The following is a 27,839-nucleotide window of genomic DNA, read 5'->3' on the forward strand; positions in this document are numbered from 1 at the left end:
TGCAAGCGAAGCTCAGTAGCCTCAGTGCAGGATGTCCTGTATGTAAATTGCTCCACACGTTCATGTTAAGTTTTGTTTACATGGTGACAAGACAGGTCAATTGTATGAGTTAAGTAGAGTCAGAGGAGAAAACAAAATATAAAGCATCCATTTCCCCCAAACAAATCAGGTGTGAATTGAATGTTTACTGTACAAAAGAGAGAAACTTGCTTCTTGCTCAGATAGAGTGCCTGAAAGCAACATTCCACAATTTGAGTTTCCTACACTGGCACAAGAAATAAAGTCTTCAAAACCATGGGTACTGGAATTGAATGTTTATTTTTTTTAAAGAAACAATCTGCTCTCCTTCTGTTTATCAGGTGAATACATGCATTTTAAGTCATTTTTGGGAGGGGTTAACATTTAAAGAACAAGTAACATTTGGGGCTAAATGAAATACCAATGGAAGATGGTAAAAATAAGTCGTCAAATATTTAAGTTACAAGCAAAAAATATTAATGCAACCAGTTAGATATTAAAGCCTGCTTTCTCTTACCAAAAAAATGGCACAAATCAAAAAAGCTTGATGAATTTAGTTTAAATGGTACTAAATTGAATGCAAAGCTTCAAAGCATTAACTTAAACAGAGGCATTTATTATTCCACTTGAAAAAAAATTAAAACAGATTAGGCTCCATGTGTAGTCATATTTGGATAGATTTAAGCGTAAGTCACATTTAACCCAGTACTTTCCATAGCGTGGAGCTCCAACATTAGTATACTACATGTAGTAACTGTCTCACATCAAGAAATCCCAATGTTCGGCATCAAAGATCTAAGGAAACAAAGATATCCTAAATTGGTTTAATTGCACAATTATGAACAAGTTCAATTAATAAGTGGAAGGGGGCTTCAGAATGTTTTCATCACTGAGTGGCACATTTGTCTATTCAAGGCTGATCGTGACACCCACCTGCTGTTTCTATTTCATGGGTAAGAAATACCTCTGCTTATATCCTACAAGTAGGTCATTTTGCAGAATTAAAGTTGCTTTAACATCTTTTCTACTGTCTTACAATCCCATTTTACAAGTCAATCTTGGTTTAAAATGCAAAGTCTCATAGAATTGAAATTAGTTCTATACTTTATAAAAGAATTATAAATATCACACAAAGCCCTATGGCTTTAGGTCAACAGTAGTAACTTAATTGTACATATACTGGCAGCTTTTTTACGTGGTTTGCCGTTAGACCGCAAACAGATTATTAACTTTTTTTTTTTTAAATTTTATTTAAAGACTCTTAGATGGTTCCATGAACTGTGAACTTTTAGCACAGTACTATGGAACTGTTGAAGAACTCCTGAACCTGTTGATTTATATACAAATTAAAAACAAAATCATTCCTCTTAGAATATATAAAGATGGCCTCCAAAATTTTTGAAAAATACAACATGATGTATCCTGGACTATGCCCTACCTTTGATGGAGAACTTCTATGCTAGAAGACTTTTTATCATAAAAAATTGAAACAGCTGTAACCCTGCCTCAGCTGCTCAGGCAGGAGAATGTAAACTAGTAGAATGTAAACTTACCTTAAATTGCTTAAGCATACACTCACTTGTGGCCAAGATATATTAGAACAGAGTTCAAAATCATGATCTAAGTTAGGCAGAAAACTAGAATAGAATTTTCAATATGGTGGTTCTAGCATAGCCTGGCCTCATCCATGTGTTAGATCTCTGTTTAGCTGCAAGTGAATGTAAGGCAAGCTTAAAGAATGTCTGTTTTCTATTACAGTGTGGATGGGGCCTCAGGTTCAAATATTCCCTCCTCCCCATCAAGTCAGCAGCTCTTCATCTCCTCACCTCTCCCTATTTTAGCCCTCCTCATAAGCAGAAGCTTTTGAATAAAAGTTCTTCGCCACCAAGAGGAAATCAAGATCAGATATTTCTAAATGTAAAAAAACTGTTTTAACTTAGAAATTGTTCTCCTTTAAGTAATGAGTTTTTGAAGTGTCTGCACTTAACAGTACTGATTTGCAGAGGGAGCATCTTTGATCCACACTTGGCTTTTTGGATTGAAGTTTAAACTGTGTAGCCAGTTTTCAACATTACATATTCATCAGGGCATTCAGTTAAAGACATTGTAAGAAAGCAGGTTTTATCTTTGAAAGCCATCCAATATGTTATCTTGCATTTACTGAAAAGAAAGATCTTTTCTTCAGAATTAAAACTAGAAGTTATTGTCTTAGCACTTGGCAAAACCTGCACATCACTTCATCCTAAAGATGATGTCACACACAAGCTAGTCACTCCAAGCAGTTTCCGTAAGTGACCAGAAATCTTGCTCATCAGCAGACAGAACACAACCCTTTTCCAACTGTTCCCCATTCCCTCACCTCCCACCCCTCCCCAACATGGGCAATTACTTCACACAATGTAAAATGGGATACGGTTGTACACAATACCTACCCTTCACTAATACTGAACAAAAAAGCCTATTCTCAAATTACAGGACATCTTTCTCTAAATTTAGGTCAGCAGTGGTGCAGTCTGCACTGTTTATGTTTACAAGGATAATACCAGTAAGTACATATATGTTCTTAAACTGAAAATGTAAAACCCTATGAAGTTAATTGGGGAAAAAGTTTAATATTGCTACTTCAGAGCACTAAAACACACAAAGTGAATCCAATAAAGATCCTTGTATTGATTCAATATTAAGTATTAATTGCATGACCATCATAGCACCTCTTTACATTATCACACAATCACCAGAATTATCAACTGCTTTTAAAACTAAAAAGGGCACAGTCCAATATTTATAACTTGCACACTGTTACTATATAGAAACTAGGTGCCTTATACAGTGCTGCGAAAATGGAAGCCTGCAGATTTGACAAAGATGCCAAGTCATATTTTAGACAATTTCAGTCAAACTGGCAATACTGTTGAAGCAAATACTCAACACAGCAGGAAATAAGGACAAAGCATTCTATAACCAAATAAAACATCTGATATTTCCTTTCCCTTTAAGAATACAAGTAAGGTCACTTTTAGCCTTGGAACGGATACATGTTCGCCTATGATGATCTTGCTAACTACTACACAATATCTGATGTCCTCTGCTAAGAATATAGTTTAAGAAAGCCGTAGTTACAAGAGGCATCTACTGTAATACCTAAAACTTCCTTTATGGCAATTATTGAATTCACTTGTCTTAAACAGTGAATATGGGAAGATGGCCTCATGTTTCCTTTTCAATAGTACTCTGAGGATCAAGTGGCTTTCAAGCAGCATGGTGGGTTTGAAATTTTTGCAGTTTAGATCATTCGGTTGCGTTTATGAGTTGGTGAGTCTGTAATGACATCGCCACACTGGGCTGAGGTACGCTTTCTAGTTCCACCATTGTCCAAGTGGAGTGCCATTTCTTCTGATATGAAAGTGTTCAAATCAACATCATGGAGTCCATTTCTCCTACGACTAGCATTGGAACCACTGCTTACGTGAGTGGGAGAGCCTGGGGTACTTGAACGAACGCTTATACTAGCCATTGCACCACTAAGTCCTAGAAGAAAAAGAAAGAAAGAAAGTTAAAAAGGCAATAATGCAAGACAGAAGATGAGCTAGTTTCCTGTACATTTCACTGAAGTTTCTGTAATATGCTAGAAAATTCATAGGTCAGACACATTCCATTACCACTTGTATATATGTATGCCTGTGTAGGCACTGATAGTCAGCCCCTTCTCAGCATATAGTGTATTCGAGCATGTAGAGCTGCTAAAGTTGCTTCCTATGCAATGCATATGAAATTAGCTGTTTACAATCTCATGATAGGCATCAACCACAGGTGAGGAAAAAAACCTGCTTCACCCAAATCTAGATATATGAGCGTATAGACAACCTATCCTGAAGTGTGTGCTTTCAATTTAAGCAGTAATCCATTTAAAAATGAACTATTCTTACTATGTAAGTACTTTAACTATCCAGTTCAAGACTGTCCTAGTAGTAAGTTTCTAGGGCATTTGATTTTGATCTGACTTGCCCTAACTCCCAGAATTACTCATACAAGTTGGAAACAAAAAGCTACATTTTCATTCGTTAGGAATTGTGTTGATATGACAAGACATTTATACAGCAGCCAAACTGAACAAGATTCCAAAAGTAGCAAAGCAAAGTTTTTACTTTAAAGTTGCTTATTCTTAGAAATGCCAAAAGATACCACTAAAGTTGTTTAAACAAGGCCTTAACTTGGCTGAGATGTCTGAATAAAGCTATGCAAACGTTTTAGAGATGGGCAAGGTACCTGTGACAGCATTTTGGATACAAGATTTGTGAACCATTTCTAGGTTGTAATCATTAGAACTTTTCCGTTTTCAGTATCTGAATTAACACTATTTTACTGTTGAAATATTTGTAACTGTTCCAGATAATTACAGCAATATTCAACAACGTTCTCTGTTACATAAGCACACTAGAACATATTACTGCAGTGTAAGAATTTGGCAAAAGCAGAGAGTGTTCTAATACATGATCATCCCTAATATGCTTGTGTGTTCCCACAGAAAGTATGAATCTACCAATTCTTTCCCTACAAACTCATTGTCCTGATAATTTCAAGTTAAGATAAGCAAGTGCTCAGATTCATGACACCTTGTTATTTCAAGAGCACTTAGAAGGGAGTATAATTCACTACACCGATTGCTAATCAAATGGAAGCTGTGAACAGAGAACAAAATACAATCAATATCATGTAGAAGAGCTTACTCAGGTATATTGGCAGAGCACAAAACAACGCAGCAGGAAAGGAAAGCAGCCGGCAGAACCAGATTGTCAACACACATCACTTCTAGCAAGAGGAGGAGTAAAGAAGCTCCTCTTGCTGGAAGTGAGAGTCTCATCCACTTGTTACAAAGAGTTCAGTATAGGATCTTAAATATATAACCTAGATCTGTATGGTCAACTTACAATCTATTTGGGGTATTATATCTGCCTACTTTTTTTTTTTTTTAAAGTCAAATTCCCAAAGAAAGTCTGCCTAGTGTTGCTGCAAGCAGCCCATACAAACTACCCTGAAATCTGACAAATGCATTTAAAATAAACTTAAATTTTGTTGAATAAATTAAGTTTCAAGTGTGTAAGGTTCATTAATTTTTTAAAATTAAATTTAGACAAGCTTTAAAAGTTCATTTGTATGTAAGCTTCCTACGGGGTTGTTTTCACAGCCCTATGCTGCAAGACCACCAGTTTAACAAAAGTTCTCATTAAAAAAGGAAAATACAGGACAAACAACAAATAAAGTACTCTAAGTGCACCGAGACTCATGGACAGAGACTCCATGGATATTCATGCTACTGAAAGCTAGAGTGAAGTGCATTTAGAGTTAAAAACTAAATTGCTAGATTAGGTGCCAGCATCACAGTACCTGCTTTTCCCCATAACACAAAAGTGAATGATCAGTAAAAGCAACATTAAAATAAGGTGATGCATCAGACAGGAAATGGAAAACAAGTCAGCACTTTGAGGTCCATTTCTAGTTGCCAGAAACCCCTTTGCGAGAGGACAGAGATAGGGAGATGGTATACAAAAGGTGCAGTGTGGTGGTGAGAGGAGAAACATACTAACAGGATAACTAACCTCTTGTATGTTAATGCTGAACAAGGGCTTAAATGCTGCAAGCTGAGTCCTATGACCACAAACCAGCAATAAAATCAATGGGGCTCCCTCACAGAGCAGGTTGTAAGAATAGGTTAAGAATTCTGACGTTCTTCGTGGAAGCTTGTGTTTGTTTAGAGCACTAGTAAGTGCTTTTCCCAAACACATATCTAAAGCAAGATAAAAATCCAAGACATCCCCATAGGGGTCCTCTGGGCACTACCAAAATATCACAATTAAATAATGCTTTAATTCACAGAGTCACTGGAACAGACATTTTGCAAAAGCAAGACAGGTCTTTAGATTTTGAAGATATATTTAACACAAAAATAAGATTTGTTTTACTATGACTACCACCAAAGTTACATAACAAACCTTTTTTGAAAAGCACAGAGTATTACTAACAAGGAGAGCAGGGCAACAAGTGTGACGGTGATGCTTTCCCTGCTTATGAATTTACAACTCACATGCTGTCATAAATTTGCAATTTTTGCAGATTACTAGAGAGCTACTTCTGGGGGCATTCTGCACCAACAAATAAATTCCGCGCACAATATTTTAAAACTCTGCACATTTTATTTGTCAAAACAACACTACATAATCACACCAGTTTCAATTATTTTGGTAATTTATTTCAAAATACCTGTCAGCAAGTATGTCTGTGACCATACAGACACAAAAATTCCCCCAGGAGTAGAGTGTTAAAGAAACCCCTATGATAACCCAGTTCCTGTTTCTCTGCCACCTTCCCCACACCAGAGCCCAGCAGGAGGGCCAGATACTCACAACCCCTTCCTCCCAGAGTACAGCCACGCCTCCCACCCCCCACCAATACTCCTGAACATCCTCTCCCCCCAGAGCCCCAGCCCAAATACCCCCCTTCCCCCTCCAGGGCCCAAATACCCCCCCCCTTTCCCCCAAAGCTCAGCCACAGGATGGCCCCCCTTGCCCAGATATCCACACCTGCTACCCCCCAGACACCCATCCCCTCCTAGAGCCAACCACAGGGCCCACAGCTCCTCCCCCACAGAACCCAGACACCCGCCCCCTCCCCTCCCAGAGCCCAGCCATTGGTCCCTCTGTGAGCCCAGACACCCATCCCCTCCCCTCCCAGACATGCCTTCCCCCCCACTGCCCAGACACCAGCCACCTTCATTTACACACACACACACACACACACACACCCTCCCCCCCCCCCCCGAGCCCAGGGATCCAGAGAGAGAAACAGACTGGTGCTTGGTCCCAGGATTGTGTGGAGTTTCCTGTGCGCCGCCCTCTCCTTCCATCAGGGCATGCTGGGAACTGCAGCCCCCAGGAACCCTCTAGCTCCCTCCCCTCCACAGTGTCTTCTATGTGAGAGTTGGGCTCTGCTGGGTCGGGCAGCCCCTACTTGCAGCCAACTACACTGCAGCACATTTCTATGGGAGAAAGAAAATTCTTCATGCACAATGTTAATTTCTGCAAAATTCTGCACTGCGCAGAACTTCCCCAGGAGTATACAGAGCCTGCACTATTAGTTATGTTGGTTAAATAGTCACAATACTGATTGCATGACTGATGCAACTGATAAGTCTAAGTATCAGAGCAAGTTTCTTGTGAAGTTCTTAATTTGCACCATGTTGGTTAAGAATTGTAAGATTTACAAGCTAAAATACAAAATGATGAATAGAAAAATTTTTAGTGTTGTCTCTGGTATAGAATACCCAAAGGATCCTGAAAAAAAGATCAAATGTTTCAAATTTAATTTACAACAAAAAAGTTTGCTATTTGCTCCACTCCTCTTCTAAGGCTTGTCCAATATACACGTTCAGCATTAGTTCACGTAAATGGTCATCAACTTATGACACTTGTCCAACTTAACTTACTATTATATGCAACAACTATGGCAGCCAACAGACTACAGCACTTTGACCAGTCAAGATTCACTTGTGAATTCAGTCTCGCCTGTTTGACTTGTGCATGTAATAGAGGAGAGTGAACATTTTAAAGCCAAAGCTTAGTGAGCTCAAGGGCCAGAACTGAAGCTTCTTTTAAGTTGGTATTTCTGGACGAGATTGAGGTTTAGTTTCACACACCATTATCAAGTGCTACCTTTTTGAAAGAGGTCTGTCCAAGTGACAATTAAACATTTGGATAAAAGTGTTTTTATTTTTTTTTTTTTTAAAACAGATACGTAGCCCAGAACTGAAAAGCACATTTGTTATGCCTGAAAAAAAAAGTTAGTTTTTTTTTTTTTTTTAAAAGATCAAGGTTGTGAAGGTTACAGTAGTGCCTGAAGCGTACACTGAACATCCACCTTACTTTTCAAGAGATTTAGATAAATTTGTATGAATGGTACATTTAAACGCCCATGCAATAACCAGGACATATTTAGAAAGGTATTAAAATGAGACTACAAACAGGCCTGTAATTAACAAGGACCGGGGAACCGATTTTGAATTAACTTCTACAAAGAGAAAGAACACTGGAGAGCAATGATAATGTATCACAAGATGTACTTTATTAACTGTACTTTAACTTGCACTACTTCATATCAAATATGCACACTGTAGTGTATTTTGTAATAATGAGATTTAAGAAAGCTTTAATAGAGCACTCATTACTAATTTTGTCTCAGTTAACAGAGGCTAACATTACACACAATTTAATCCTTTTACTCAGGGTAAGCACAGCTCATTGTTCTCTTATAAATTGCTGTTCTGGTGACTGTTGTATCACAATTTAAAAAGCTATGTTACCAAATTCAAATATAGAAGGTTTAACAGATGCATTGTAGGGTAAGTTACTGAAATGGCAAATTGCCATTTTGTGGCAGCTGGATGTTTGAAGGAGGATGTCAGTATTATTAACAGAATAATACTTTAAATTCAACAAGAAACAAGACATTGTAGAGCAGTGGTTTTCAAACTGTGGTCCATGGACCCGTGAGGGTCCGCAGACTATGTCTAAGGGGTCTGTGAAAGACTGTTACCATAGAACAGTGGTTTTCAACCTGGGGTCCACACGTCCATTAAAAAATTGTTTAGGGGCCCACAAATTAAAACTGTTGTAGGGCAATGACCCACAGTTCAGATAAGACAATCCTTGTGTGATGAAACCATTCCAATAAACTAAAGGTTTATCTTCCTTACTGTATCAGGCTCTAGTTTTCAGCATGCTCCTACTAAAAACACTACCCAAGCAACTAAATGGCTTAAGTGATTAGACTAACAGGAACAGATATTAGATAGAAGTAGTGAGAAGAAGAGAACATTAGTAAGGAATATAAGCTTTGTAGACATTTCACTATTATAAGTTCTAGAGTAAGGAATAAGCTAACAACTTTTTTTAGTGTCTGTGCTTGTAACTATGATATTTCAGCCACACAAGGTAGGACATTCAAACAACCTTCATACATGCTGTGTGTTACATTAGAGGGGACCTTTCATTGCATGATCAATGCTGGACAATCACTGTTTAGCACAAGAACTGCATTTTAAGTATTGGAGAATTTGAAGCATGATTATACAAACAATCGTAGTGCACACAATAGAGAAATTAAGAAAAACATAAAGCAAGAAGATTTTTTCCTCTTCGTGCTGCATCAAGACTGCATTTTTGAAAACTTCTGTTTGCTTTTGCATTTGAAATATTAGGCTGAAACTTCCTTCTCTTTATTGAAAGGCTTGAGATTGAGTAGCAGGAGCTGTACCACTTTAGACTGAAATTCAGCATGCCCTTCCCCTCAATTTAGGGGTGGAAGAAGGAAGAGGAAGAGTTCCAGGGTTAAGTTACAACGCTTGACAACATTATTCAGATTTTTTTTTAACTGTTGCCAAAGTCTTCCAGTGAAGACAAGAAAGCAATACTAGTATTTCAAGTGCAAGTGCAAGTACAGTCAAGAGCCTTTTTAGAGTTTAATATTCAAGATGCATATATTTAGCATGAAAATCCATCTCAAAGCATTAGCGGAAGCTGCAGTACATTAAAATTTGATGGCTGCTTCAAATAATTTCAGGTACAAACATTGAAACCTTACACATTAGCAAATTATAACATGAGCCTGAAATGGTTAACTAGAGAGGATATGTTTCATGAAGGAACTCCAAGTGCCATGCAGTAGAATAATGGTTTCCCATCTTTCATGAAGTTCACAAAAGAAGATTCATTTTGGAAGAAGAAGTGGTCCACTGGGAAATATTAACTTGTAACTCGAATGCAGATGACAACCAGTAAAGTCTCTGGACCAGTGTGAGAACCACTGTAGTTGAAGGGAAATAATAATCAGCAGCAAAATAGGAAGAGGATTTAGTTTAAGTAGCAATTACTGGAGTCTTCTGGATAATTTATCCAAGTTCCAGAGAAATTTTGGTTTGTTGAGATTAAATGTCCATTTAAAAAAATTATTAAGTGGAGACAGGAGGAATCATTATCTGAAGTGTACAATGGAAAGATAGGATTCATTGTCTATTGCTACATATAGCCACCTATTTACTGCCCCTCCCTACAATGCAATCCATGACACCAACTGCAAAAGTAAGATTTCATTCTCTATATAAGGCTGTATCAATCTATGTTAATGCAGAACTGTCATACCAATAGTAAATACTCTCTACTCCACACATCTTATTCAGTACTGGGCAAACTGATTGAAACTACAGTAAAGAACAAAACTGTCAGACACAGATGAACATAATTTATTGGGGAAGACTCAACATGGTTTTTGTTAAAGGAAATCATGCCTCATCTATTTGAGTTCTTAGAGGGTGTCACGCGTGTGGACAAGGGGGATCCAGTGGATATAGTGTACTTAGATTTTCCAAAAGCCTTTTTGACAAGGTCCCTCACCAAATGATCTTAAGCAAAGTAACTTGTCATGGGACACGAGGAAGGTCCTCTCATGGACTGGTAACTGGTTAAAAGATAGGAAACAACGGGTAGGAACAAATGATCAGTTTTCAGAATGGAGTGAGGTAAATAGTGGTGTTCCCTAGCCGTCTGTACTGGGACCAGTCCTGTTCAACATATTCATAAGTGATCTGGGAAAAGGGGTAAACAGTGAGGTGGCAAAACTACTCAAGACCGTGAAGTCCCAAGCAGACTGCAAAGAACTATAAAAGGATCTGGAAAGTGAGACAAAACTGGGTGACTAGGCAACAAAATGACAGATGAAATTTGATGTTGATAAATGCAAAGCAATGCACACTGGAAAACAGAATCCCAACCATACTTATCAAATGATGGGGTCTAAATTAACTGTTACCACTCAAGAAAGATCTTGGCATTATTGTGGATAGTTCTCTGAAAACATCCACTCATATACAGCAGCAGCCAAAAGAGCGAACAAAATGTTGGGAATCATTAAGAAAGGGACAGATAAGACGACAAACAATATCACATTGCCTCTCTATAAATCCAAGGTACACCCACATCTTGAATACTGCATGCAGATGTGGTCACCCCATCTCAAAAAAGATACTGAAATTGGAAAAGGTTCAGAAAAGGGCAACAAAAATTATTAGGACTATGGAATGGCTGCCATACAAGAAGAGATGAATAAGACTGGGACTTTTCAGCTTGGAAAAGAGACGATTAAACGGGGATATGATAGAGGTCTATAAAATCATGACTGGTGTAGAGAAAGTAAATAAGGAAATATTATTTACTCATCATACAAGAACTAAGGGTCACCAAATGAAATTAATAGGTGGCAGCTTTAAAAACAAAAAAAGGAAATATTTCTTCATACAACGCACAGTCAACCTATGGAACTCCTTGCCAGGGGATGTTGTGAAGGCCAAGACTATAACAGGGTTTATCAAAAAAGAACTAGATAAGTTCATGGGAGGATAGGTCCATCAATGGCTATTAGCCAGGATTAGCAGGAATGGTGTCCCTAGCCTCTGTTTTCCAGAAGTTGGGAATGGGTGACAGGGGATGGATCACTTGATGATTACCTATTCTGTTCATTCCCTCTGGGGTACCTGGCATGTGGCCACTGTTGGAAGACAGGATACTGGGCTAGATGGACCTTTGGTCTGACCCCATATGGCTGATCTTATGTTCTTATGACTACAGCACACATTAACTCTGCCCTTCCCTTTCAACCCACTCACATGCATATACCTTTACCAAGTACTATTTGCTATTGATGTTTTGTATTTTAAGGGGGAGTAGTTTACTACACAAGTAAAAGGGTGATGGAAGGCTGGCATCTCTAGCAGGCAAAGTTACACATCTTTCTTATATACTAGAGAAAGAAGCCAGAGTGACCTTTTCAAATGGTAAGGGGATTTGGTTGGGGATGACGTGGTGCCTAGATTAAATCATCAAGTAACCAGGTTAGTTTTGCTATGGTAGTATTAGGGCTAGAGCAATTAAAACACTGTTAGAAGGTTTTTGGAGGAGTGATATCCATGAATTTAATCCACTTTATCAATGTTTCCCTAGATCCTTCACTCCCATCACTCTGAGGCTCACTGCATTTGTTCCAGAAGAAGAATAGAGGTGAAAGAATCCCAATCACTGACAGACCCAGAGTTACTCCCTTTTGATGAAGTACATTCAGAATGGAGTAGCAGAGACTGCTAAAACTCTGGAATACAGTATACACTGACCATGCATTTACCAATCAGAGCATTACAACTGAAGTGGCTTGAAAATGAATTATTTCAGCCAGAAAACTCAGAAAACTCCAATGTCACATGCAGATTCCCCCATAGACAAGGGTGCTACTTTACTATTCTAATAAATCAGAGAAAAGCAAAGCTGCAACAGAGATCCTGTGGCACAGGGTAAGATAGCATGGCAAGCATGCCATTCCTACTCATTTTGTGGGGAAAAAAACAGTGATAATGCATTAAACTCCTTAAGTACAGTATGTTGAGGGAGTTGTGATTAATTAAAAGGTTCTAATACTGGTCTAGGGAGCATACACTGGTAGTCACAGGATGCTGGGTACTCCCCTCCAGCTGCTTCTAGTTTTTCAGGGTCTTCATTAAGGAGCACACGGATGCTTGTAGAAGTAGCTAGAAATAAAGAGCCAGTCTTCAAATAAAGAGTAGCTGCCTCTACTAGGAACTGCTGCCAGACAGAGGAATCGGTTACTATTTATTTTAGGGTTCTGTATAGTTCCCACCACCATACTACTGGTTCTAGACTGAGAGGAATGTGGAGGTGTTAGCATCTGGGAAATAAGTAGGTGGGTGGGAATGAGGGGGTGCACAAGGAGACCAAGGAGTCATGTGGAAGAGAGCAAAAGGAGTTGAAAGGAGAACAAAGGGAGACGACAGTGTGTAAAGACTATATGCTATGCTATGCTACGCTACAATATACACTTTTCTAACACTTTCCCCCATACACAATAGCCTTAGTTATTACAGGAACAGTGACTGCATGATCACAAACAGGAAGGTACCTGGTCCACTAACATTAATGTAGGTGTCCTCTGAGAAAATTTGAGTGTTCCCTGTCTTTCACAGGAGATTAGTAGTTCAGGAAACAAGGGGAAGACCAAGTGAATTTCTACTTCTCGCAATCTTGTGACTAAGTTTCTTTACAGAACAGGTGTTCTAAACAGTGGCTTGACAGCTTCAATTGAAAACTGGAATACACATGCAGAAAGCAAAGTTGTGGAAGCACGCATGTGTAATTAGAGAAAGCACACATAAGTTTTGAAAATTTGGCCCTACACTTTTCTTGAAGCTTTAAACTTGTTGCAAAGGAAATCTTGCAACAGGATCCAATATACTTTAAAATAGTTCCACCATAAAACAGTGCCTCATAAGAACGGCCATACGGGGTCAGACCAAAGATCCATCTAGCCCAGTATCCTGTCTTCCAATAGTGGCCAATGCCAGGTGATTGTACAGATGGAATGTACAGAACAGGTAATCATCAAGTAATCTATCCACTGTCGCCCATTCCCAGCTTTTGGCAAACAGAGGCTAGGGACACCATCCCTGCCCAACCTGGCTAATAGCCATTGACGGACCTATCCTCCATATGTACTACACACATCCCCATGAACGCCACAAGTTTTTGCTTTCTGTATTAATTTACAGTTCTTGTCATGCTTCAGGAAAAGCCAATCTGGACATCAGTTTATGTCAAATAGTTAAAATATACCAACAGTTCAAGTAGCTAAGCCATTCCCATTGAGAGGGAGCTTAAGCAGGTAGCAACCTGCAACATCACATTTGGTTTTGTGGCAGTGTTTGACTCTCTTTGGGTTAACGTAGTTTTTAAAAGTCTACCTTTAGCACACTGTATAAATTCAAGTGTACTGATGCTCAAGGCAAGGATTTGGGAACAAATTAAGGGGTTCACTGGTTCATGATAGCATGTTCTCTAACTCCAGAATTTTTTTCATCTTAAGTTAAATCATAGAATCTTGCCTATGCAAAACACAAGTTATCTTGAAGGAAAAGTTACAGTAACTAATGCAATTCAATGATAATACATAAACAAGTTTTCGAGATGGCCTGTACTTTATTTACCTCATCTTAGCATTGTACAGTACCTAACTCGATTTCCTTTTACATCTGATAAGACACTGGAGTAGTTTCGATAAAACAATTCAAAGATATGGGGCTTGTCTTCACTACCAGGGAGATTGAAACTGCTGCAATCGTTGCAGCGGGTGTTGATTTAGCGGTTCTAGTGAAAACCTATTTAAAATCGATGTCAGAGCACTCTCCAGTCAAGTCTTGTACTCCATGTCCCAGAGAAGAGTAAAGTAAATCAACCAAAGAGCATATCCTGTTGATACAGCACAGTGAAGATAGCGTGGTAAGTCGACCTAAGCTATATCGACTCTAGCTATGTTATTCATGTAGCTGAGTAGCGTAACTTAGGTTGACTTACCCCAGTAGTGAAGACCAGCCCTAAGTAAGAACTGCTCCACTTTCAGAGATTTGATAGACTGCTTCTCCTGCTTTGACTCAAAATCTTTGATTTTTACTGCAGAGGCCTAACCTCCAAGTCAAGTCCACAAGAATGCCAGCTAAGAAATCTAAGAGCCCTGTCATATCTCACATATTAAATTAGTAGAGCTGGGGAGAGAAGGGAGATCAGTGGATTTTCACAGGTCTTTACAACGCTTGCGAAGTTGAACACTGTGCAGGAACCTGAACCGTCTCTCTTCCCTACGCATTTTGAGTAGAATTGCTCACTTTCCCAAGGCTAACCCATGGCTACAGGATGTATATTTTTTGGAAGCAGAGAAAAGAAAGCCCTAAACAGATTCAAACAGCAACTACTCAGACACTTCAAACACCTTCCTACTCCTTTGTTCACATAGCTTCTCCCTCTCAATGGATTCTAAACACAGAGATAACTTCACAGATGTATCACATAGCAAAGATAACTCCATAGGAATCACTGTCTACACTCGAATACTTAGTTATCTTGCAGACTCTATGATTTGCTCATATAAACCAAAAATTAGCCAATCAGAAGAACTGTAGGACTGATTCCCACTTCTGTGAAACAGACATTAAAAGACAGTTTCTTGAAGTGTCACTTTTTAATAAAGTATTAAGTACAAACATGTACTTAATGTTTCTTATGTGCACTTCTGTGCTCTTTGTTGTTCTACAAGTGCTGCTTTTCAGCAAGCTTTAGCAGAACAAGAGACAGTTGATTATACACAAGTCTCAGTGACCAAAACTGCATATAATATTCCAAATCTTGAAAAACATCTGAGTTTTGGAAAGAGTCTAAAGATTGGTAAGGAGAACGATATGGAAAGTGACAGATTCTTGAATTCTGTCAAACGTATTCAGACAGAAGGAACTAGAGGAAAGCAGTCATTTTAAAAAGACTAGGTAAACACAAACCTGGTCACCAGATGAATAATGTAAGATAGTCTGTCTGAGGAAGAGACAGAAAATGTATATCAGAAGGAACTAATCCAATAGGTGATTGACTTGTAGAGTTGTACATCAACTGAAGAAGTGGAAGGACATTTCTAGATATTTAGTACAATTGAAGAGTAGGGGCAGCCAGACAGGAACTTGATGAACTTTTTCATACAGTTTCTAAATTATTTACTCCTGGGGGAATTCTGCACTGCTGCATGCATGCAGAAATATTCTCTTTGCTTTTCTGCAGAAAATTGTTTCTGTGGGGACGCAAAGAAGCTTCACCAGTGCTCACCCACTCCTCCCCAGCAGTGTCTGTGGCAGTGTCTGTTTGGGCAGCCAGGGGAAAGTAAGTCACCCTGTGGTCTGGGAAGGGGTGGGGGATGACGACTGGGGATATCCAGGCCAGCCAGGAATGTTAGTCCCGGCTTTGGGGGGGTGGGGTGGGGGAGAGGAGAAGACAGAGATGGAATTTCCCCTTTCCTGCACAGAGCAGCCTGGGGCTGGGTCAGATCAACCTCAGAAGCTTCCCCTAGCTGGCCTGCCAGAAGCTCTGAGAGGTGGGAGAGAACGACTTGGCAGGGGTTTTGGGTGCAGGTGGTGAGGCTTGATGGGGTGTGGGTTGGGTGCGGGGAGGTTCAGATACATGGGGGCTGGGTGGACAGGGGAAGCAACTCCCCATACAGCGACTGCCTTCTCCCACTTCCTGGCCCCATCACTCCTCAGCAACAGGGCGAGGGCTCACTATACAGGAGCAGCTCCCCCTGTCCACCCATACCCCTGGGCATCTGTACCCGCCCCCCCATACCAAGCCCCCCGACTGAGCCTCATTCCCCAACATACCCAGAATCAAGCCTTCCCCTGCATTGGGAGCCCCCACACCTGTACCCCTGCCCCACTGACCCCCAAGCAGCTGCACACTTACCCCCACCCCACCAACCCTCACTCCCCCACACCATTAGATGCCCCCCACTGAGCCCTAACCTTTACTTGGATTCCCCTGCAGAGTCCCATTCCCTCTGCACCTGGAACTCCCCAACAAGCCCCAGTGCATCTAGATCCACCCTGCACCCAGACCCCCCCACCAAGCTGCCTGCACAACATAGAACCCTGCTACTCAAGGGATTTGTGCACCAAATTAAAAAATTTAAAATTCTACATACTGTTATTTTGCCAAATAAAATTAATATAATCACACCATTTTCAACTATTTGCTGACAAATATTTTGAAATTACCAAAATAGCTGAAAATGGTGTGATTATATTGTTACTGTTATTTTGACAAATAAAATATAAAGAATTTTAAAATAGTGTGCAGAATTTTAAAAAAAAACTGCAGAGTTCCCTTTTAATTATTAAAAGATACTATTATTTGCTCCTAAAGCAATGTAACTATTTTTTGCCTAGTAGTTATTAAGTCTGCCTGCATAAATCCTAAAGAATGGCACCTAGCAGGCATGCAAAATAATTCAGCCACCTACATGATGTAATCACCACCGCCAGAATCAGACTGCCACCCTCCAGAATCAGACTGCCACCCTCATCTCCAGTTGCCCTGTAACTTATGAATATGAACAGTAACCCAATTATTGGTGTGTTTACTATATGAATGTTGGTTTTGTTTAATTGGGGCCATAAGGGGGGAAAAAACCTAAGGCCAAAAGAAGGGTTCCAGCTCAGCCGCTTCTCCACAAACACTTGAAGGTTAAGAGATAATGTCATTACAGGAAGAGGCCCACACACAGAGATCAAAAAGGGACTCTCTCAAAAGGAAAGGGAGTTGTTATGCAGAACCAGAGAGACCAAACCAAACATTCTGTACCTTATCATCTTGGCTGTGGCTTTGCTATTGGAATTCTTTCAGTTTATAACCAAGTCTGTAGTGTCATAGCACTGCACTCTTTTTAAGTATCTCAACTGAAGATGCCAGCAGCCCATTATTTATTTCCATGCACACCCATTTCCTCCACCTGATCCTGCTTCCATCTCCCTAACTCAAGTTTTAATTTATTCAGTCTCACAGGACTTATTTTGTAATTTACTTGGCCCATCCCATCATTTTATAGTTTAAAGACTCTGCTCATTTGTGTTCTCATCAAGATTTTAGAAGACCCAAAGAATGGAAAAGGTTTAGGATGCTTTGAGTAGAGAAGTCATAACACTGGAGATGCTGGGATTGTTTCACTCTGAAAGGATGAAGACATGAGAGATGAGTGTATAAATTATCCATTGTGAATAATTTTTAATTAAGGTAAAAGGTGAAAGCACTTAACAGCCAGCAATAAAAAGCAAGTAACCATCCATTTAGGTATGAGAGTATTAGAACATGGACCTTTGTTAAAATTAAAGCTACCTACGAGAAAAGTTGTAAACTGATTCCTAGTAAGGGCTGGGAAAAAAAAGAAACCAGCTCCTAGGGTTTGGGGGCCACACCAAGAACATTGGGGGCCACAAAAGTTTAAACGCCTAAATTGTGTACCTGAATTAATTTCTCTAAAGCTAACATCACACTTTTAGACAGTAAGAACCATTCCTCTGACATACACCCCTGAATCACATTATCTTAATGAAAAAAGGAAAGGAGTACTTGTGGCACCTTAGAGACTAACCAATTTAGTTGAGCATAAACTTTCGTGAGCTACAGCTCACTTCGTCGGATGCATACTGTGGAAACTGCAGAAGACATTATATACACAGAGACCATGAAAGCTATTACCAGCTGGAGAGTGGGGTGGGAGGAGGTATTGTTTCATGGTCTCTGTGTATACGTCTTCTGCAGTTTCCACAGCATGCATCCGATGAAGTGAGCTGTAGCTCACGAAAGCTTATGCTCAAATAAATTGGTTAGTCTCTAAGGTGCCACAAGTACTCCTTTTCTTTTTGCGAATACAGACTAACACGGCTGTTACTCTGAAACCTGTCATTATCTTAATGAGAACTCCTAGAAATAAAAATGGCAGCTGTGCAGTACTAGTAATGGCTTCTCTCAAAACGCTACAGCTTTTCCTGTAAGGAATATTCTCCTATGAGCATGGCTCGAAAGATGCCTTCACTAGTAGGGCAGGGAGCAATGAAAAGCAGACCAAAGTTTGATTGATCCACTCAAGAACAAAGGCAAATCACTTGGCCCATTCCTGACCAGTCAGGATGCTAATCATACCAGTGAAACTGAGAAAGTGACTAAGCAAAGCAGCAGTGCATTACTAAAAATGAACAGGTAAGAGGGAGTGTTGGCCAATTAAGAACTCCCTCTTCCTAGGAAAAAGGCAAAGGGACAGTAAGGGTAAGACAACAGGCTCCCCAGAAGCAGAGAGAGGAGAAAACAAAACTGCATTCCAGTGACTGGTTAAATCCACGTTTCAGGAGACATCAAAAACTAAACATGAAAGGTGCCATCCACTCTTCTACCAATGGGTAGGATCAACGCTTTTATAAAAAGCCTGTTTCCTTTCCAGAACTCAGGTAAGTGGCTTTTCAACAGCATGTTCCAGAAACTGGTTCTGAAGATACAGACTGCACCCCATCATCAGACCCAGCACTGATCAGTAAATGACCGGTACATTTTTTGCGTCCTTTCTTCAACATGAAATCATTTTGCTGAAAGAGGGTGGCTACAAGTGCATCCTAAACTTACTTTACAAGACCACTGCTGCACAAGATGCCAATTTCAAAAAATGATTTGCTCCTTAATGCAGAAAAACTTTTGCCTGCACTTAGAATTTAACAATTGTACACGTCTTAGCAATTAACTAAGATGTTAATACCACATAACCCCTTCAGAGCAAGTGAATAAGTGCCTTTACTCTAGGATGCTAGATACACTTCCTTTCTGGTTACACTGTAGCAAAGGGAGCCTCAAAATAAACCCCAAAGCTTAACAGGAAGGTATGCTCCTCATTTAGGACTCCCACCCATCTTTAAAAAAGAAATATTGAAAAAGATTAATGTTACCATGCAGAGCTATGGCTTCACGGAAGGGCTGCAAATCAGTCTCTACAGATGAGCTAGTTTCTGTTGAAGTAGCTCGGCTAGGGGATACTACAGTTAGTCTTGGGGGAGCTCTAGAGTTTCGTGGAGGAGGAACTTTTCCACATAGGAAGCTGATCAAATCTTCTCTACGAATAGTTCTTCTGCGTTTTTTAACCCAAGCTAACACATCCTTATTGCGACGCTGATAGCCAATTTGAATTCCTACATCAAAGCTTCGTTGATGAGCATCCACGCTTTCTGAAAAAAAGAAGACAAAGAATGTTCTTAAGTGTTGCATCTGAAGCAGAATAATTAGTCTATTGCTTTTTCATTCATAAGGGTTACCATGTGTCTGATTAGACAAGAATGAGACTGCAAGAGACCACAGCCCATCCCAGTTCCCTCATGTTGGGGTTCAGAGTAACACTTTTCCAACATCTTCAAGAGACACAATCAAGACAAACATTGGTATACACAAGCTTAAAAGCTGCCTTCATAGAAGACAGTTTATATTCTATACATATTAAACTGCTAAGCAGAGGTGGTCTCTTTTCAATGTTTGCATAGGACCCAACACTGCAGTTCCCAATCCCAACTTGGTGTTTATGGTGCTATCAGAAGTATTTGCTATAAATAAGTGAGGATGATTATACTCCGGTTTTGATGTAAAGGGTCAGAGAGTTGTGTTTAAATTGAAGTAGTTTAAAACTAAAGCATTAACTATGGTATTTCAGCTACATCACTACTTAACAGTGGAAACTTTGAAGAGATCATCAAATCTAAAGTCAATTTAAACAAACTGAAGAACAATTTCTGGTATTACACTTGAGCAAGTCCCCCTAACGAGTTTTGGCTTTTTATGCTCCCTTAAAGTTATTCTCTTCCACTGTGTGGAAGAATATCCACACGAACTAGGGAAACAAGCCAAACACCAAGTGTTATCACACAAAACCTCTTGTCCTTCTGCTCTAGGTAAACAATTTTCAGAGGTGTGATTTCTTTAGAAAACATCCCTTGAATTCAAGGCAGCCATGCATAACTAGTACTTTAGCAATGTTCCAAGCTTCATTTTTTGTAAATTGTCTCATGTGGGACATCTTGTATTATTCCCTGACTAATTATATTCATGAATTTATAATCCATGAAGGTATATTTTGTAAAAGCCTTTCATGCCTTCTACTTGCAAAGCCCAGTACAAGTTTAGTGCACAAAATCTTAGGCTGGATCTCACTCAGATATTAGATCTCCTATGAAGCTGAATTTCATTCTGGTTACTGACGTGAGTTGTCATGCTGTGCTTTCCACTTTGTTATTTTCTAGTAGATCCTTTCAGATCATTTGATCCATTTTAAAGGAGTTTCTAACAACTCTAGCTAATTAGACTAAGAACTACATCAGTATGTTACTGAGATCATAGTCACATATTACATAGGACATATAATGTTCTGTACTCCTTAATTGTGTTCATTCTACTGTTTCTGCCACAGCAGTTTCTTCTCAGTGCTTTGCCAACAGTTATTTCAGCATATGAACAAGTAAATAAGACACCATGTTTGCTCTTGCTCCATAATGAAGACATGGAGCTAAATGTTGGAAAGTCCACTCCAATTTCTTTTACTTAATCTTCCAGAAAAAATACATTTAAGAACTTGGCAGTGTTCCTTAATTGAGTGTTTCTGAAGCTTTGGTGTTTTTCCCCCAGATTGGGGAAACACTAGTGAACAAAGAGTCCTATGCCTAAACCATGTCAATATCGCCTTCATACTTGTTTATTCAAACAAGGTTTCTCACTGAAACAGCATTATACACTATTTACCTGCAAGCCAGCTTCCAAACTGCCATATTATATTTGAGAATCAAGGTCAGTAGAACAATCATTTAAGATCTGTTTACAAGGCACCATTACCTGATTCGTGTATGTATGTGTATATATATAAAAAGTGTTTATTCTGACCACAATCAGTAGGAATGCTTCAGCCCATCAACCGAGTTTAAAAATCAGCAGCACTTCAAACTGCTTCTAGTTAAAACTTTGGGACATGGTATTTGCCTAGTATGTTTTGGATGTGTTTAGTGTACAAAGTGTAGATATAACACAAATATACAATTTCACATCCTTTATCATAAAAATATTTGAAGTGGTAAGCCTATGAAAGATTCCTCCTCCATATTAATATTCAGATGTCCAAGTCTGATAGTTACTATTCAGACAGGATGCTCAATTCACACTGTTAAAAGGAACACCAAAAAGATTATAGTTATAGAAACAAATAACTTCTCTCAGTTTATCATGTGCATTTGACAGTATTTTGCCTGGTCAAAACCACAATATTTATGTTGATTTTATCACACAACTAAAGAAACATTTTTGAAGACTAGAAAATATGAGATTACAAAAGCTGGTGGAAGGACTCTGATGCAGATCTACTTATAGAAGCTACTAAGAACTCTAAACTAGTTTTCAAATTGACAGTGTTCCTTCAATTGCTTGCCAGGATCACCTTCAAACACGGAAAAGTAAGGGGACAGAACAGAGTCCACATAAAGCCATCACGGTTAAGTGCCATCTAGACTAAGAAAAGTAGTCTGTTGTGGAGATCCATTAACAATGGGTGACCACGATCTCCAGTCATATGGTGCTGAAGGCATTTAGCTGCTAGTGTAGATGGGACAAGCCTTGCCTTCATTTGGAAAAAAGCTGTTTTAATATAGTATAGACCAGGTAATTGTAGTTTTAACACATAGCTGATCTAGATCAATCCTACACTCCCCTTAAGGTTCAGCTCCATCAACTAAGACTACAAATAACTAAACTTGTGTTAAAACTGATTTGTCTAACCTAACACCTAATATCCTAATGAACATATCCCTTTTTCCTAGTGAAGTCATGGCCAACAGGATTTCTAGACATCACATTCCAAAAGGTCTCTAGCACACTTTCTGGAATGGTACTGAAAAGTTGTGTCCCCTCTGAACAAGCAACCAAACCATTTTCAGGGAAAACCAAGTAGGATTTGGAGGACAGTTAGTGAACAACAGCCCATTTTCTTGGTTTAGATGGACATTTTGTCATTAGATCTAAAAAAACTTAAAAATACTCTTGGTGCCCAGTGCTGCAACTGATTGGACAATATGTACAAACAGTGATTAAATGCTAAGAGCTGAATCAAGTTTAAAAGTGAAAACTATATGCAGATAAATTGAGGCGTGAAGGAGAACTGAATAGATTTGAAAAACATTGTTTTATTGTTTATTCAGATCTCACTAGGGCCAGATCTCAGGGAAAAAAAATTTTTAAAAAGATGCCAGTAGTTTGTTACCAAGTAAAAAATGGGTTTAAGTACATTTAACAGATGTTCCTGATGTAGGCAGTTTGAGATGCTTGATTCATCATACAATATTCCTTAGATGACTTTTTTGCAACTTCGTATGAAGCACACTGCCTCCCACACCTTTGATAGTAACCACAATAAACCAAGTCTTAAAGAGCAACAAGAACGATTAGAACTTTTTAGTATTACATCAGTGTTTACCATTCTACCCTGCTAGCTCTCCTTGTGCATAGCTTTATTCAGATGGATTCTGTCCCCTTGAAATGTAGGCAATTTAATGTAGTCCATTAAAAAGACAGTTTTAAATACCTGAAACACGTTGCCTGTGTGTCTTTTTACAAGCCTACTTTGACTCCCCCACCCCCCAAAGTAGTCCTGGTCTACACTTTCTAAGTTCTGAAAAATTCACACCCCTGAGCACAGTAGTTAAGCCAACTTCATTCCTCACATAGAATTCTTCCATCGTCCTAGCTGCATCTTTCATTGATCTCGCTACTGCTGCTCCAAGAGGCTGATTACTGTCCTTAACTGAAACACCCCTTCCATCAAAGTAACCATCTATGCTAAGGCAGTACAGAACCCATAGTGTAAACATGGCTGCAGCCAATAAGACTTCATAGAGGAAACAGTGAAACTGACTTTTGACAAAGGCTGTGAAATACACAAGAGACTAAAAATACTCAGTAATTTCCACTGCTACTTGGAAGAAAAACAGGTAAATGTTTTCAAAAAGGTTTGTAATTTAATGACTATCAATTTATCATGTAATCATTTAATTTAAATGATCTCATTCACGTGAGAGCCAGATCATTTTAATTTCATGATAATATATTTTCAAGTTTTTCTGTTACATAATCATGGCAGAACAATGCCATAAATTTATTTTTTCTTGCAAAACTTTAAATCAAATTCTTAACTGAATCCAAGAAGTCCTTACTAAAGTGGGGAGGTGCTCTGAACAGCCACAATAATCGATAATAAGATTCCAGTTTATCAAAATTCACACATAGGCAGTAGATATTCGAGCCAGATTATAGCTCTGATTAACACAACAGCTCCTATTTATCAAGTAGTGATAGATGATAAAGTGGAAGCTCCGCTGCAGTTTGACTGTCATCAGGGAAATATGGCTGATTAACACTTAGTAGCTGCCAAGTCAAAGCCTAGGACTAGTGTTTCTGGCTATTCCTTCAGGCCCACATTCCATTTGTGGAACTCCATAAACAGCAGAGATTACAACATCAATTTCACTAACTCTTCATGGATGGTCTACTGTAGATACAGAGAGATGTACTGTATATGCATTTTTCCAAAGGAGAAGCAAGTCTCCAATGTAATGGTTACACATCTACTGTTTCCTCCCCATTTATTACTGCATGGTGAGAAGCCTGATCTGTTCTCAGATATACTACACTAAGCTCAGTACAGTCATTTAAAACAAATCCATGGACTGACAAAATCAGCCAAGGGCTAACAATCAAAGATAAAGCATGCATATACGTGGTTCCATGTAGAATTCTAGACATGAAGAAAAACAGATATGCAGCTAAACAAAATCATGCAAGAACAAACAAACTCAAGCAAAGGGGTAGTTTATTTTAGGGTTCTCCTTTTGACTCATCACCATTAGGGAACAGACAGTAATGAGAGCCACACTGCAAAGGTTTGCATTGTTCAGAAGGCTGATTTGGGAAAGTCACTGAATGTTTCTGTTCCTAGCAGGATCATTCTGCAACAGTAACCTATAAGTACCTTTTCCAATCAGAGGCTAGAAATTGATAGTTAAACTCAGTGTATCTTTGTAGAAAATCTAAGTGTCATGATACTCTGTCAGTTACAGTTGAGGAACAGAATTTTTGAAAGAGTTCCTAATCAAACTGCTAAACATGACTTTACATTTTTGTGCATCATAGGTGTCCAGCAGGTTCTGTTTGTACATTACAATATTAGTGAAAGTTAAGGTGTCCAAAGGGAATCGGGAAAGTTAAGTAGTCACTAAAAGAGGTAAGCATTAATTTAACGGATACAGGTAAGAGACCTAACAAAGAATGAGCATCACTGTCCTATAACCAAATTTCAACATTGGCAGACATTAAACCTTACTTAAAAAAAAAACCCACACACACAACCTCTGAGGTTTGCATCTGGAGCATGAAGTCTGCCTTTCAACCAACTTATTTTAAACCTGCAAGTTATACAAAGGTATCACTGTCAAATACTATGCTATGGCCTGTTGTACTCCTCTCCTGAGCTTATCAGAATGACATGCACATGTTAAGAGGTCCTTGTGCAAGAGCCCAGGAGTGGAACAACTTAAGTGAGTCACTCACATGAGCCAAGAAGAAAGTTAGTTGCTGCCAAACTACAGTGGCCAAGGAAAGGTTACAAGATTCAGGCAGCAGCTTGGATTTCATGAGTAAAGCCAGCACTTGGGAGCAGGGTGGGGATAGCACCCGGGCCGGCCCTTACCTTTGTAGAGGTTGGTGACTGCAGTGGCGGCATTCTGGAAGGGGACCCAGAGGGAGAGCCCTGGCTGCTGGCACACCCGGTCTGCAGAAGTGGAAGGACACACACGCTGTTTATTTTGGAGGCACTAACTCCGAACGGCCATGTTAGGTTTCGCCATTTTGTTCAGCCTCCCGGAGACAGCCCGGGACCGGGGTGTGGCTGGGCCGACCGCGCCCGCTTCCCGGAACCGGGACAGGCGATAGTGCCTCAGGACCGCCGGCGCAGCGCCCTGTCCTGCCCCCTCCCCTCAGAACCCAGTGCACAATGGGGCCGGCCCCGCGCTCGCCATTTTGTCGGTGCCTCTTCCCTGGGCTAGACGGCAGGAGCCGCCTTCGGGAGGGCTAGGTCCCCAGCTCTCCTCCCCTCGGCTGCTCTGCGGGTCACCAGGGACCCCCTCTCACCCTCCACCCCTCCGGGGTGGGTCTAGGCGGAGGGACCCAGTCCCTCGCTCCCCCCGGCGGTCGCTGAGCGCTGCCGGGAGTCTGCTCCTCCCCTCACGCCAAAGGGCCCCCTCGCCGCCATCCCGGGGCCGATCCCTTCCACCCCCCCAACCCCCGCCATTTTGGGTGATCTCTGGGGAGGGGCCGGGGCTCCAGACACGGCTGGAGACAGGAGCCGCGGAGGGGGGCCGAGGGCGGCGGGTATCCCCGGGGGCGACCCCTGCTCCAGGGGGGCTGGAAGGGTGATTTCCAGGGCAGCGGCGGAGGCGGCGACTCCACCTTACGCCATTTTGTTTTCCCATCCGCCTCTATGGATATGTGCGGAGCCCCCGCGCCTCACACTGCCCGAGGAACCCCCTCCCCCCACCGCCCCTATGCGGAGCCGCGTCCCCACCACACCCCCTCCGGCTTCCCCTGAGGCCTACCCCGAGCGCCCACCCCCTCCCCGCAGGATTCCTGGCTCACTCCTCAGCCAGCTTCTCGGCGGAGCCTCCCCCGCCCCCGGTAGCGCTGCATCGCGCCGCCCCCCCTCCCCTATGCTCTACGGCTGCCCCGGCCCGGCCTACGCCACGCTGGGCGCCCCGCAGGCCTGCCCCGCTCACCCTTGTAGAGCTGCGCCACGGCGGTGGCCGAGTTCTGGAAGAGGTGCCACAGCTTCTGCTGCTTGTGCTCGGGCTGCGCGGCGGCCGCCGCCTCCTCCTGCAGCTCCGGGGCCAGCGCCTCCTCCTGCTCGGCCTCGGCCAGGCACTGCCGTTCCCACTTGCTGAACCAGTGCTCGGGCCCGTGCTCCTGGATCTCGGCCTCGCCCTCCTCCTTCTTGTCCTCCATCCTCCGGCCGGCTCAGCTCCTCCTCCGCCGCCGCCGCCGCCTCGCCCAGACCCCCGTCACTCGGCAGCGCTCGCCTGCCCTCTCCGCCGGCGGAGGCCGGCCGGCCGGGCTGCTGCTGGGGCCAGGCCGCTCCTACCTAACCCCCATACTCTCGGCCTTCGCTCTCCCAAGCACCAACCTCTCCGCCGGCTCCAACCACACTGAGCCGCAGACGCCGCCCCAATCCCAGTAAAACCCCAGGAAAGGCAGCTGCCGAACCTGCTGTCAAAAAAGACCCGCCCCTCGCTCTCTCACTGGCAGGCTTAGCTCCACCTTTGCCGGTTTGAGTGGCAAAGCCCACATCCATTGGATAACTGCGTGCCCATCATCAAGCCAGTGTCACAAAGGGGCGGGAAGAGGGCCAAGATTGGTTACGACACCAAAAGCTTCTACGCAAGCGCAAGAAGGCTGCGTGCTGTGCGCAGGCGCATTCGTTCTCTTCCACCGCCCTGAGGAACGCAGTGAACTAGTCTTCCCCCTGCTCTTCCCTTCCCCTGTCGTGATGTACTGGGGCCTTGGTGGTGACTCCTCCCATTGTCTGGTGGTGAGGGAGGGACACATGCTGCTGAGGTCTGTGCTCTGGAGCCCCATCCCCTGACACTTCCAAGCATGATTTTAATGAGGAGTTCTGGGGCTTCCCTGTGATTTTATATTTCATCATTGTGTGACTAGGTAAACAGTGCAAAGGGAGAGACAGCCACTGCCTGTGCTCCCACCTGCATAGGGCCCCCACCAACCACCATCGTGCCAATGAGTGTATGTGCAGGGCTGGGCACGCACACAAATACTGGGCTTTGGTGATGGGGTTGGCACACAAGTGTGCACGCACAAATATTGGTGCTCAAGTGAGGTTCTCTCAGATACTGGGGGTCAAGGAATGAGGCCTGCATGCGTGAGTGAAAGACCCCCAGTGAGTACTTGGGTGATGGGCTCTTCACGCATGCATGTGCCCACAATCCAGCTGATCATATTTGTGCACAAATACAACAGATACCATTAAAGTACAAATGCATGCTTTTGTAGCAATAGAGACACCCACATATATTAATGTGTAAATGTGTCTTTTGTGCATGTAGATTGCAGATGTTGAGACCTGTGCAAATTTTGCGCATCTAGTCAACACTTACCAAAAAAAAGTAAGTCTTTCTTTCTTAATGTCTTTCTGCAGTTAACCAAAAAAGCTCACAAATGGTCCTATGGAGAAATATTCCCTGCACACAATTGTAATAAGACAGTTCCTTAAAACAG

At 41.3% G+C, this 27,839-nt stretch overlaps 1 protein-coding gene across 4 annotated transcripts; it reads right to left on the minus strand.

Moving 5' to 3' along the window:
* Positions 1–299: 299 nt before the first annotated feature.
* On the minus strand, positions 300–26,789 carry HAPSTR1 (HUWE1 associated protein modifying stress responses). Of its 4 annotated transcripts, none has more exons than XR_013347383.1 (5): positions 26,327–26,787; positions 25,246–25,326; positions 19,427–19,702; positions 3,160–3,546; positions 300–813 (listed from the first exon to the last, which is right to left on the minus strand). XR_013347383.1 is itself a non-coding variant. In XM_077829112.1 (5 exons), the coding sequence occupies exons 1-5, from the start codon at positions 26,550–26,552 to the stop codon at positions 778–780; spliced, it is 681 nt and encodes a 226-aa protein (XP_077685238.1). In that variant the 5' UTR covers positions 26,553–26,784; the 3' UTR covers positions 300–777. The 4 variants fall into 4 exon arrangements, 3 of the variants coding, with proteins under 3 accessions (XP_077685238.1, XP_077685236.1, XP_077685237.1); XM_077829112.1 differs by having other exon boundaries at positions 3,485–3,546; positions 26,327–26,784; XM_077829110.1 differs by having other exon boundaries at positions 300–3,546.
* Between the last annotated feature and the right edge of the window lie 1,050 nt (positions 26,790–27,839).

This window comes from Eretmochelys imbricata, chromosome 10 (genome assembly GCF_965152235.1).
Source record: "Eretmochelys imbricata isolate rEreImb1 chromosome 10, rEreImb1.hap1, whole genome shotgun sequence".
Lineage (NCBI taxonomy): Eukaryota > Metazoa > Chordata > Testudines > Cheloniidae > Eretmochelys > Eretmochelys imbricata.

Excerpts from the sequence above, each read along its gene's own strand:
- HAPSTR1 (XM_077829110.1), bottom strand. The coding sequence starts at position 26,552 with ATGGAGGACAAGAAGGAGGAGGGCGAGGCCGAGATCCAGGAGCACGGG. Across the intron at positions 25,327-26,326 it reads CGTGGCGCAGCTCTACAAGG|ACCGGGTGTGCCAGCAGCCA; the intron begins GTGAGCGGGGCA and ends CCACTTCTGCAG. Across the intron at positions 19,703-25,245 it reads AGTCACCAACCTCTACAAAG|AAAGCGTGGATGCTCATCAA; the intron begins GTAAGGGCCGGC and ends TCTTTTTTTCAG.